The 13,059-nt window shown below is 36.6% G+C and overlaps 1 protein-coding gene across 4 annotated transcripts in view; it reads left to right on the top strand.

The window, feature by feature from the left end:
• The first annotated feature begins 6,385 nt into the window (after window positions 1–6,385).
• Window positions 6,386–13,059, top strand: part of LOC116171621 (neuroligin-4, Y-linked) — a 63,414-nt gene continuing 56,740 nt past the window's right edge. For all 4 annotated transcript variants that reach the window (XR_004145480.1, XR_004145479.1, XM_031488571.1 and 1 more), the window contains exon 1: window positions 6,386–6,890. Coding sequence is in view for 2 of the 4 variants with exons in the window: in XM_031488571.1 (XP_031344431.1) it covers window positions 6,434–6,890 (457 nt within the window). In the remaining 2 variants the exon portion in view is untranslated. The remainder of the gene's footprint in view (window positions 6,891–13,059) is intronic.

Consider the following 13,059-nt stretch of genomic DNA (forward strand, 5'->3'; position numbering starts at 1 on the left):
GACATGGAGGAACGATGATCCTTTTAAAAAACCAAATTTCTCTTAAACCAATAAACATTTTAAAAAGCTTGTCAATAGAAAAACAGTGCGAACTCTGTGGCGTTGAGATAGACTCTCTGAATTTGGCAATAATTTGTGTATATAGGTCTCCTGCAGGCGATCATAATTGTTTTATTCAAACGATCAATAGACTGTTATTGTCAATAAATTTGAAGAAGAAATGGATGATAGTTGGAGATTTCAATGGTAAGTTTGGAACGACTGAAACTGAAACGACTCATTTAACTGATCTGCTATCGTCATTTAATTTTGATCAAATGATCTTCGATAGTACAAGGAAGCAGAATTGTATCGACAACATCTTTGTTAATTTCAAGGTAAACCTTGAACATGTTTCTGTAATAGATCATATACTGTCCGATCGTAAAGGACAGGAGATAAAATTGCGGCTAGGTTCAGATGTTACAAATAAAGAAAAAATTTACGCCAAATGTAGACCCTTTACCCAAAAGGGAAAATTTTTGATGTACCAATGTTTGAGCAACACAAACTGGAACTTTTTAAAAGGTTCTAGTAGTCCCAGCGAGGTTAGGTTTAATATATTTTTTAATATAATACTACAAGAATTTGATAACTGTTTACCAGTCAAGCGTAAACATTTTAACAAAAATCAAAAATCAATTTCCTGGTTTAACCAGCATTTAAGTAGGATGAGGGAAAACTATCACTGATAAATGATATTATAACGCATACAATACCAGTCCCCTACGTACACTTAGGAACAATTTTAGACAAACATATCGTACTGAACTAAGGAAAGCGAAAATGTGTGCAAACAAATCATTTATCAACAATGCCAAAAATTCTAGTAAGGCCATGCGGTCGATTATCAATTCTTCTAGAAACACTAATCGTCAGGAAAGTCTATCGAACCTAACACCTGAAGAGTTAAATACATATTTTAAAGAAATTCCAGCGAAAATCACCAACAGAATTAATTCTACTTCTTCTGCAACATTAAGCACGAGCTCATTTAGTCGGATTAATAATCCGGCTCCCCACTTTTTTTGCACGAAGTAAGCGTCATTGAGGTAAGAGACGCCATTACGTCTTTATCTAATAGTAAATGTCGAGACATATATGTATGATCTTTCTGCAGAAATTGTAAAATGTCTAACGGATTTAATTGTATTACCACTAACAGTGTTAATTAATGAGTGTTTTAGGGAAGGGACGTTCCCAAAGGCATTGAAACGGTCTATAATTTTACATTTGTTTAAAAAGGGTGACAAGGAGGATGTTTCAAATTATAGGCCGATATCAATACTTGCCATTTTTTCAAAAATTTTTGAAAAGATCTTAAAAAATCGCATACTGAATTATTTTGAGGTCAATAATATTTTTAATAATGCACAATACGGTTTTAGATCAAAAAAGTCAACGACGGACGCCCTTGTAGATCTATCTAGTACAATCTTAATTACATTTAATGAAAATAATTATACAACAGCAACTTTTCTAGATTTAAGCAAAGCTTTTGATTGTGTAAATCATCAGATCTTGTTAAATAAGTTCAAAGCATATAATTTTGATGCAATTTCCATTAAACTCATGCAATCATATCTCGAAGAACGTTCTCAAACTGTTAGATATAACGGTTTATTCTCAAAAGAAGTATGTGTACAGCTGGTGTTCCACAAGGTTCCATTTTAGGGCTTGTGCTTTTTTTAATTTATATAAATGACTTGCCTTCTACAGTTAATGGTCATTTCATATTATATGCCGATGCCACTACAGTACTAAGCTCTAGTTGTAGTCTAGAAATAACAAATATAAGAAGTATAGATCTTCAAGGGCAGTCCAAGTCTTGGTTCCACTTGAACAAGTTGTCTCTAAATGAAGACAAAACAGAAGTTTTAACTTTTAGTGATGTTATTAACCAAAAGCCGGTGAAATTTCTAGGCGTCTATCTGGACTCCACACTTTCATGGACACGTCATATTGACGAGCTCTCCTCAAAACTGAACAGAACTGTGTTCTTACTCCGTAATTTAACAAACCATGTTTTTCCGGAAGTTACGGCGTACTTCGGATTATTCCATGCCATAATGAATTATGGTATTTTAATATGGGGTCACTGCTCGTCTGTCTCTAGAATCTTTAAAATACAAAGAAGAGTGGTTAGAATATTGGCTAACCTAGACTATCAATCTGATTGCAGGCAAGCCTTCACAGATTTGGAAATATTAACCTTAACCTCACTTTACATAATATAGACTTGTATGATTTATATGAAAATGTAATTGCCAAAAATTTAAATGCCACTTGGACTTTCACAATTACGATACGCGAAATATGCATAATTACGTACCTACTTATTTATGTCTTAAAAAAAGTCAGTACGGCCCTAATTTTTTAGCCATAAAATTTTTTAATACGTTGCCCACCGCTCTCAAACATTGCAATGAAATGGAGTTTAAATCTAAAATTAAATCATATCTAATAAAAAAGGCTTTCTATTCACTAGAAGAATTTTTGACGAATAAATGTTGTGATATAATGGCTAATTATTATGTTTGTTTGTAATTTATTATATTCGTTTGTCTCTTACATTGCATACTTACAATGACTTGTGTAAACACCATGTGTAAAACATCAATAAATATTATTATTATTATTATTTAAAGAAAACCTGCAAAGTTTATGTTAATGTCAAACTGCGCCCTCTACCACTCATCACGTTTACTAAAAAGACTTTATTCTATAGTAAAATATGATTATACGAAGAAAGCGATTATGTAAAAATCGGTTACACTAAGCGAAGTTACTTTCAATTCCTTAAAAAGATGGCCTTCTTCCCCACCCCTCATATTTTATAACGTAGAGCAAAATGTGCTGCATCAAAAAGAGTATATTTTAGGAAAAAAATAATTTTTCTACTAGAAACTAATAATAAATATAAATAAAAATAATTTCTAGCGATTTTTCTTGACCTCTTTTGTTAACCAAATCTTTTTCCCCAAACTGTGCAATTAACGGTTCTATAGATTTGGCCGTAGGCCTCGATATGGCGTGTAACTTTAATTAATGCTACCTAGATAACTTGGGAACAGTTGCTGTTTTAAGTTCAATATGTGTATTTGTGTAAGTAGTGTAGTATTGAAATAGAAGGCAACAGAGAAAATAAGACGACAAAGGCATAGGTGTAAAACCTGCAAAAATTCGAAAGTTCTGATTGGCATGCATGCCTTAATTGCAATTCAGGTATTCATTGGGCTAACGTTAATGCGGTTCATAAAAAAAGCACGTAAAGTACTACTTAACGCCGACACTATTCGCCGCTTTTCTTTCATTTCACCACACCACCTCAACTGAAATAGATTAAATTCCGAAAGCTTCCCCTTAATTTAGTTTTTCTCTTTATACGCTCAGCTGTTGTAACAAAATATTCCAATTTAGATACACATTTAGCTTCTTTCTCGAATTCAGAAGGCGAGCTTTAATGCCCAACATCTGCACGTCGGCCCCATTTGAATTGCATTTTTCCTCGGAGAAATTTTAATCACGACCGAGAACGTACGGTCAGTATGCGAAAGAGTTGATAAATTTCGGATACGTCAAACTTTCAATAGACAAATTATTCGACCCCGCATAATTTATGTTTTCGGCGGGCATTATTGATGTTCGAGTAATTTCCTTTGGAATAAATCTATGGTTGCAATTGATGTTCTAAAACGGCGAACCAATCTCATTATCTGTGCACGTTCGGCATTAATGTTTCGTTAACTTTAAGGAAATATTAATCAAACAAGGGTTGGTAGCAACTAGCAGGGCGCTGAGTTGACGCGAAACGTGTTTAGAGTCTTGTACACATTACAGCTCGCGATTATTTTTATTTCGCCAACTTCTGCTCGCTTAGAAAACTTTAATGGACGAAGAAGTTTTAAAACTGCAACCAAGTGAATACGGCACAATACATTGCGAATCAGCGCAAGGAGGAGGTCATTTAAAGTTGTACATAACGCATAAAGTTTTGCATAACGAGGAAGGGAGCTAGATCTCAAGTGGTATTTAGTTGTAACTATTTAATGTAATTACTTCTAAATTAAACATCTGGTTCCTTACGGCCCTTAGCTGTTCCCGTTATAACCTATTTTTCCTTCGAGTTTCTCTGGAACGTATGTTCAAACTAAGATAAGGTGATGTATAGTGCTTGTTCCCAGTTGTTCATTTTTATTCCTATTCTTTAACTATGATTACAGCTCATCCACGCGAAATTTCATAAGAAATATTGGCTGAACTGGGAATTTACCAGGGGTTCATCAGAGAGGCGAAATTGAAATGAGCTTTGTATCATGAATTTAAATTAAAGTGAAATCTTAAAAATTGAGAAGGATTGCTTTAGACAAGAAGAAATAAATTTAACAACTCAAATTTAAATGTTTTAAATTTATAAGAATTTAATGGATTTTTAGTTGATTTCGAGAGACCCTATACTATGGTAAATATATTGATTACAAAAATATTGGGATTATAAGATTCGGGAGCTACAAAAAGTGTGATGAGGAGAATAGTGGGAAGATTATGTTGTCTCTATGAAAATTCGATATTAAAATGTTACAGTAACGAATGGTGAATCTGGGTGTCCTTCCGGTACCAAGTTAGATTGAGGGAGGTGGTGAAAATTAAGTCAGTTGCTGATATTGGGGGTGGACCTTTGGATTGGATTAAGATGAGGATTCCACCATTGCTCCTAGGCTCTCTAGTTGGTGTTATTTGCTAATTAGGCTTCTCCAATAATTATGACGTAGCCTAATGAAAAATGCGTTGTAATTTTTTTTACAGTCTTCCCTTGTTTGCAATGATAATAAAAAGCAAGAAAGGACGATCGCTCAATAAATTAACTTCTAGAAAAGCGCGCTTGAAAAAGGGGAATCACAGAATAAAATAGGCGCTCGCGATTAGGTGTTGAGTGGCATTCAGGTGTTCCTTTGAATACGAAGGACGGTCAGACAAATGTAAGGACATAAATAAGCCCTTACATGGGCTTAGCTGACTTCCACCCTCGAATTGATTTCTGAGCCTCTGATAACATCCCGTCCGTTTCCTTCCAGCGTACGGATATTGCAACGCCTCGTTTAATCTAGATGTCCAAAATTAATAAGATTCAACTTGCTGCCATGAAATAATGTAGATAGACATGCCATTTCATTAATCAGAAATTTTCGTGTTTAAAAAGAATTGTATCAAAGCGAAATTAACATTTTGTTTTCCTTTGATGCAGCTAATGAAAACATAAAGAATATTGTTTCTGAATTTGAAAGCAGAAAAAATTCCTTCAGAAGCTCAAGTTTATTATCATAATTAGTAACTATTGCATTTTTTCGTGTTTTCAAAGCAAATTCATAAATTTCCATTCTTTTGTACAAGATTACAAAAAAATGACAAGTGGGGCACAATGATCACGACAATTTTACTCGAATAAATTTCTGTTCAAATGCACAAGATTACTAGGCTAATCCCAATAAATTAATTAGAACGACACTGAGAACTGTTGGAATTCCTTAACTGGAGCGACGCTTAACGACGCCGACGCCTAGGTAGCAATTTGACTTTTAAACTTCATATAATGTTAAGCATTATTCAGGGTGACAAACACTAAAGGCACAATTACGTTTGACGCTTTACTGCTGAAAAAATTCTCACCCTTGACCGATTAGATTTTGTGCTCTCCCGTCTCGGGCTTTCTCATAGTGGAGAGGCACAGTACTTTTACATGGGCGATCGAGTGCCATAAATTATCACGCAGCATAAAACAAAAGTTTAGTTTTAGACAAAATCGTTTGTGTCAGAATACCGGAAATGCCCCGAGCCATTCTAAATTTTCGCATATTTTTTTGATGCAATACCTATTTTTATAAGTCATTTTCTGTTGCATGTTTCGAATAAACGTGCTTACAATAAAGTTTCGGAGAAGCTGTTATTTTTTTTTATACCGAAGTGTGGGCTGTAGGTTGACAATTAGGAACAACTAATTTTAACAAGTTTATGTGCCGAAAGATATTGTGTTCCGAGCGAACTTTCGAAAAGTCTTTCCGACGTTAATTAAAAATAGATAAATTAAGAAATTTGCAGAAAAGTTTAACATCTGCTCGGAACATCTTTGTGAGAAACAAAATTAGCAGCGAAGTACAACTGCCTTTGGGTAAATAACGAGCATTTGTATTAATGTGCGTTTATTTGGATCTATATATAGACCAGCTTTGGCTCCGACGTACGTAGCAAATATTTACACTTTTAAGGGCCTTAAAATAGAATTTAAAGTCAGGAGAATTCTTAACACTTCTTTGAAATTTGAAGGTGGGTATATTTAGTATGGAGTTTGCTATCGTCGAATCGAGCGGGGGACGTATATTTCGAGTGCTGTTAAGTGATGAAAGATGTCTTGAAAGGCACAATGTTGTTGAAACAATTTATTTTAGTTATCAGTTTAATTGTCCACGTACGCGCCCAATCGCACGCTTACGATTACGGATATGCAACGAACGTAAAGCAGTACACGAGGCGCATACAATTAAAACAGGGAACTCTGCAAGGGGTCGTAGTCGAACCGCGCGTAAACCGTGTTTTACCCCCAGTGGAACAGTTCCTAGGCATACCGTACGCGGCACCACCAACCCGCGAGCTACGCTTCATGCCACCCGGAAGTGCGCCCTCGTGGTTTGGTACCAAAATCGCGGACTCATTTGGGCCAGTTTGCCCACAGAAGCTTCCCGAAAAAAGCACGATGGGACCCGAGCGAGAGGATTACTTTGCGAAATTAGTGAAACATCTTATTCTAAATCAATCGGAAGATTGCTTGTATTTAAATATTTACGCCCCTGTTCAAGGTAAGTCATTTGCGGGTTTCCCTGAAACGTTTTAAAGGATTTTTTTGTTCGCTAAAAATATGGCTCTAAATATTTACCATGGTTTCGCGTATTTTCTAGTGTCGGTAACATGATAAAAAGCGGGGTCGTTAGAATTGCGAGAAAACGACCCGCTCCTAATTGGCAGTTCTAATAATACGAAAATTTCATGCGTGGTATATACTATACAAAACAGGCCCGTTTCTTTGAATTGGTAGCTGTAAATGATTGATCTTCGCAATTTGGTATTAAAAAAAAACATCCTTTGGGATGCATTGTGCTGTCAGTCAATTTCTACTGCTTCCGCCATGGTTACGTTAGGTAAATAAAACCACACACGACTATCTAGATTTCGTTATATTGCATGATCAGACGTAAAAAGGGTAAATTTTAGTGAACTATTTATATGGTAATCAACGTTACTATCCACGTACAGGTATAACAATAAAGTGAGAAGCCCTAAATTACTTCTAAAGGATACTAAATAGATAGAGGTTCAATGATTACTCTTTTTTTTTTGAAAACCAAATGCGAGGATTTTGCTGCCCGTATTTTAGCAGCGGGCTTTGAGGACATGATTTGATAGTTCAAATTTCAAAACTACCCCTAAAAACTTAAAATTATTGATATCCGCTTACAATGACATATGGGTTAATGATGGGTTAAGGGCGAGAAAATGTCTCATTTCAAAGGCATACTGGTGGCTCCCATTCCCAAAACTGGAAGCAATCCTAAATTAGCGCACTTTTTTAAACGGAAATAATAAATGGTTGGGTTATAAGGTAGTAGCCTGCTATCGATGTTTACTTTCTTGGTAGATAATTAATAGGGAGGAGGCTTTATACACATAAACATTTAAAGGCCGCTTGGCATACGTTCAAAAATAAAACCAGTTCCACACCCTCCTCCAAACCCCCTCTTTTGATAACCATTTTATGGTGCTCATAATCGTCCAACTGAACGCACAATGAAAACATTGCTTCCAAAAATTCAAGATATTGAGGTAGCCGACTTATGGTTTCAACAAGATGGTGCGACGTGCCATATACGAAACCATCGATTTGTTGAAAGAAACTTTTGATGAGAACATCATATCAAGAAATGGAGCAGTGAATTGGCCACCAAGATCATGTGATCAAACGCCATTAGATTACTTTTTATGGGGTTATCTCAAATCACTTGTTTATGCCGATAAACCACAAACTATTCCTGCATTAGAAGCGAACATAACACGTGTAATTAATGAAATTTCGGCCGAAATGCTCGAAAGAGCGCTTGGAAACTGGACCCATAGAATGGACCATCTACAAGTCAGTCACGATCAACATTTAAAACAAATTATTTTTAAACACTAAATGTCATGAAGCGAACTTACGTATCAAATACAATTTTTGATTTTTAAATTGAATTTAATGCGTTTTATTAAAAAAAACTTTCGGAACCTCTTATTTGATTACCCTTTAGGTACCTTACTACCAACGTGCGGATTTTGAGTTTATTTTCCATTTTATTGGTAAATATTTGGTGGGTTGATACATGTTAATTTAATATCAATCATAATATTTGATATAATCAGTGACTAAACACCCTAAACTGAGTTTGTGCATTCTATGACCTTTATCACAAAAAAATTTATAATGCACTCCTTTCCTTTCAGAAATAATATCTTCCATTAATTTTGAAATAACTTCCCGTTCTATTGTGAAACACCTAAGGGCTGATATGGGTTAATTGAATATCAATCGTAATACTTGACATAATTAGTGACCCCCAAATTGGGTTTGTTAATGGCTATTTTTTTATCACAGGAAAACAGTTAACTTTCAACCATTTATTTTCAAATTTCCATTGGGAAATACTTGAGGGATGATATTGGTTAATTTGACATTAATCGCAAAACTTGACCAAATTAGCATGGAGAACTTTAAATTGCGTTTTAACCATTGAATAAATTAATTTTTATTGTCGCAAATTACAAAAAAATTATCAAAGTCCGCGTGTGAGATCGAAGGGACTTCAGTGCTTTTGTGGCATATCGGTATTCTATCAGTCAGTTTTGACTCCACCGTCAGTAAGATCTTGTCGGGGGCGACCACATTTGCTTTGTCGGTACCCGAAATTCGGATTTTGATAGATTTCACTATAAACCCTCAACAAAATAGTAACCAATTTTTGGGGCACTTTATAGCTCCAGTTTCTATTGGCGACACGAGAAAGAGAGATCGCGCAACTTTTCCGGCCTCAAAGCTAGCATTCGAGATAAAAGATGTCATGAATTTTGTCAATAAGACCATAATGCCACACGAAAATTGCTGGGTACAAAAACCTCAAACAAGTTGGCCCCCGCCTCCCAGGAACCAAGCCCTAAGTCCAAATTTAGCACCCGAAGTTGGAGAAATACTTTTTATGCCAAATATTTGCTTCTGATGATCACCTGAATGTTGCTGTTAGTGATTTGTTTATTGCAGAAACTCTGGAATAAATGTGTTCCTTTGAATTCATATTTTACACAAATATGTACCCTCGTATTTTCAATAATTTGTTTTGTATTAAGAAAATTTCCTTTGCCTCACGTTAGTTGAAGACGCAAGCGGCAGCCTTATGGCAATTTTTGTCAGAGATTTTAATTTTATGGAAATATTTCCGCGCCACTTAAATGTTACAACAGTATAAACCTTGTTGTCTTCGTAACTGAAACTAATTTGAAATTTGAATAATGTGTAGCTCGTAAATTTGCGTCTCGCACTACGTAAGAGGAGTATAATTCGTACTTCGCGGTGGCGTCAGTAAAATAAATTAACGGCAATTGTAATTACAGCTGCAAAATCCCTTCCCGTTAATATTAAATGCAAAATAGTAGCGTGTGAGCAAGTTTCTTAGCGGGTGTATAGTAGTTTAATTTAGCCTCATCGCCGTAGTTCATCAAAACGCGAAATGGCGCAATAATAAGCCTATACGTACGGCAGTATAATGGCGATGAAACCCTTATCGCTGGAGATGTGACCCGCAAGCTTAGTGGTCTTCCCCAAATACGGAATCGTAAAACAATAAGAAACGTAAGCAACGCTGTGTAATATTCATAGTATACGTTGTTGGCAAAGTGCTACCAAACTAAAATGAGGTAGAAGTAGCATCACATAGGGGGCCCCTGAGAGCGTGACCGGCTCCGAAATGACCCCCTTACCAGATAACAGCTGCCGTTCTCATGGGGATGCCACGTTATGACTGCATATCTATAAACTGGACATTGTCTAGCTAAAACAACGCTTACTTTATTATATTAATTCATTACCGCCCTCCATTTTTCTACCGACAAATAAAGCCGCGGAGGAGATTTTCCCCATAAATTGCATTTTACGGTTTCGGCTGAGCTTCTATTTTATTTTAATGAGTTGCAACCACTCAAACCGCAAGGTATTTTATATGCACATCATCATTCCACGTTGTTAAAATAAATTAACTCTTTAAATAATAATGGGGAAACCGCGAAGGCCCGGCCTGAATTATTATAAAGTCGGCGGCGTCGTAACCGCGTTTAAATGCTAAACAAAGGTTCTTGGTGCCTTTGTAAGACGGTGACGTTATCGATATCTCACTAAACAGTACTAAATGTAGAGATTTGGCGCTATACAGAGTTTATATTACGAACTGAGAGTGAGGTGAAAGAGCTCGAGCTTACACAAAGACATCAAGCAAAAAATGGATAAATCTCGCATGCACCTCTTCCTCTCAACGGAAGTTCTTGCGAATGTTTTCTTTCTCTTTAGAGGCTGGTTTTGTGAAGATCGTTTTTATTCATCAACTTTTGTTCCAACCTGATTCTACTGATTTTCACCAGACTTTTTGCCTTTTGGTAGGAGAGCTCCACTAGTTTCCATACCAAGTTCCTCCAATCCTGCTTCTACTATCTTCATAAACTTGTTCATTACCTTTTCACGGTACCCACTGGCATTATACAGCTTCCTTCATGTGTTTTTCTGTTTCCCTTACGTTTATTCCACCCCTTTTTCTAACCTCCTCTACCTTTTTAAAGGTTCTTTAATAAGTCTTCATTCCTTCTCGTTATACACCCTCACACCTCTTTCAGGCCTTCATTGCGCTTGTTGTACATTCTTTCCACCACCTCTTTCGCACCATATCTACGCTTACGGTTGGTGCACGTTACCTTTCACGCTTTTTTTACAATTTCCTCAACTCACCTTGCGCTTGCTTGCTTATCCTAAGACGTTCCACCTTCCTACTTTATGTATACCCCCTCTCACCGTTTATTATTCTTATTTATTAGCCATTTTTATGCCTATTTCGTACCCTTTTCGCAATTTGCCCAAACCTTAATTGCTCTGTTGCCACGCTTGCTGCTTTTCACACAAATTCTTGGGGCTTTTGCACCTCTCTCGGGCCGTATCCATGCCCTTTTTTACCCCTTTTTTTAATGGAATCGCTCGCACCACCAAGACCATTCTTTAATTTCCTCCACGTGCTTTTAAGTTTCTTATTATACCTTCTTGACTCGATGTTTAAGGCGGAAATAACATCACCTCTTAAATATACACCGCCAGATCCTTTATAGCATATCTGAACATCCAGTAGATACTTAGTGCACGTTCTGGATTTCATGTTGATCCTGTAGCAAGTGCAGATCTAGGCGATCCCTAAATTCAATGAAAAGGGGGATCTCACAAATGATCTTACTGACAGTATGATTTTTTGTAGATTCCATAAGTTCTTCCTGCTTTGTAGATTCTGCAGATTGTGTAGCTGCTGCTGCTGTTCCTCTTAAATTGGCTCTGCAGAACTCCTTAAATCCTGTAGATCCGGCATATTTATCTAGTTCCTGTGTATCCCATATTTTACATCTTGTAATGCATATAAAAATATATAAAATTGTATAGTTGAACTGTCGAATGTCGTTGAAGACATAGGGATGTTCTTGCCTCCAGGTCGCGGTTGCTAGCGGACACGGTGATAGCAATACCAGCCGCATAGGCGAAAATGACGGAAGGTCTTGTCCTAGGAGATGGTCTATAACAGGGTTCCAAGACCCCACTTTAGGGGAAACTTTAACTTAAAGACGGACATCTTCCGGGCCCTCGAAGTAAAACGCTCACAAATGACGCGAGTAACGTCAGCACTCTCTTGACGACGAGAGCGTTCATTATGGCTTCTATCTTGCGGGCCAATAGGATAGGACCTTTTGTTTATTCCGTAACTTACGAAGGTTTCACAGCTTCTGTATCCGACGTATCTGTAAATTTAGTACTAGGGCGTTACATAAGAACGTACGCAAAGGGTTAATCTAAAATCCAAAATATGCAGAGTTGGTACGCCGATAATCTTTAAGGAAAAATATCTTTAGCATTGGAATTGGTATCCCAAATTGACGTTGCCAGCTTCGGAATGTAAGCCATAATTAGCTCAATCGCAATCTCAGTTTGTGGGTCAACTTGCAGGAGGCAACGTTCAGGGCTTTGTCAAATTAAGGGCGCGCGGTAAAATTTTAATTAACGACTTCCGCGATGGCGATAAAATCCGAAAATTATAAATAAAATTCCATCCGTTGTCTCGCTTTGTTGTTTGTCATCGTGCGAATTCCATGTTAAAATGTAAATCTCCGCACAATGACGTTTATGAACTTCCGTTAAAACCGAAAATTGTAATTAATAGGCGAGAAGGAAATAAAAAACGCGAAAGCGTATATATATAAAACGTCGTTTACAGTACGTTCATGTAGGGGCGTAAGAGCTCCAGCCAAAGGTAATCTGGCTAAGTGGATCACTAAATCTTTAGTTTAGTATCAGGTCATGGTTAGTTCGAGGGTTGTCCATTCCCAGGTGGCCATATTATTTCACGGAGGGTCACAAAGGGTGTAAAGTTCACCGCAAACAACAAAAAAGGATCCTATAGATTTCTCGACAACACGTCATTAAATTCTCCCTTATTAGACATGACAAAAAAAGAAACTTAGCGCTCTATAAATTCACGTTTAACCCTTAAAAAGGGCGTACAAATGTCTAATATTTGTACGGATTTATCGATGTCCGCAAAAAATAGCACGGGGGAGTAAAATCTGTAGTGTTAGGTCAAAGATCAATACAGAAAAAATCCGCTAAAGCTTTTATATATAAAGGAAAAAGGGTGTTTTGCGTTTAAG

This window comes from Photinus pyralis, unplaced genomic scaffold (genome assembly GCF_008802855.1).
Source record: "Photinus pyralis isolate 1611_PpyrPB1 unplaced genomic scaffold, Ppyr1.3 Ppyr1.4_LG5, whole genome shotgun sequence".
Taxonomy (NCBI): Eukaryota; Metazoa; Arthropoda; class Insecta; order Coleoptera; family Lampyridae; genus Photinus; species Photinus pyralis.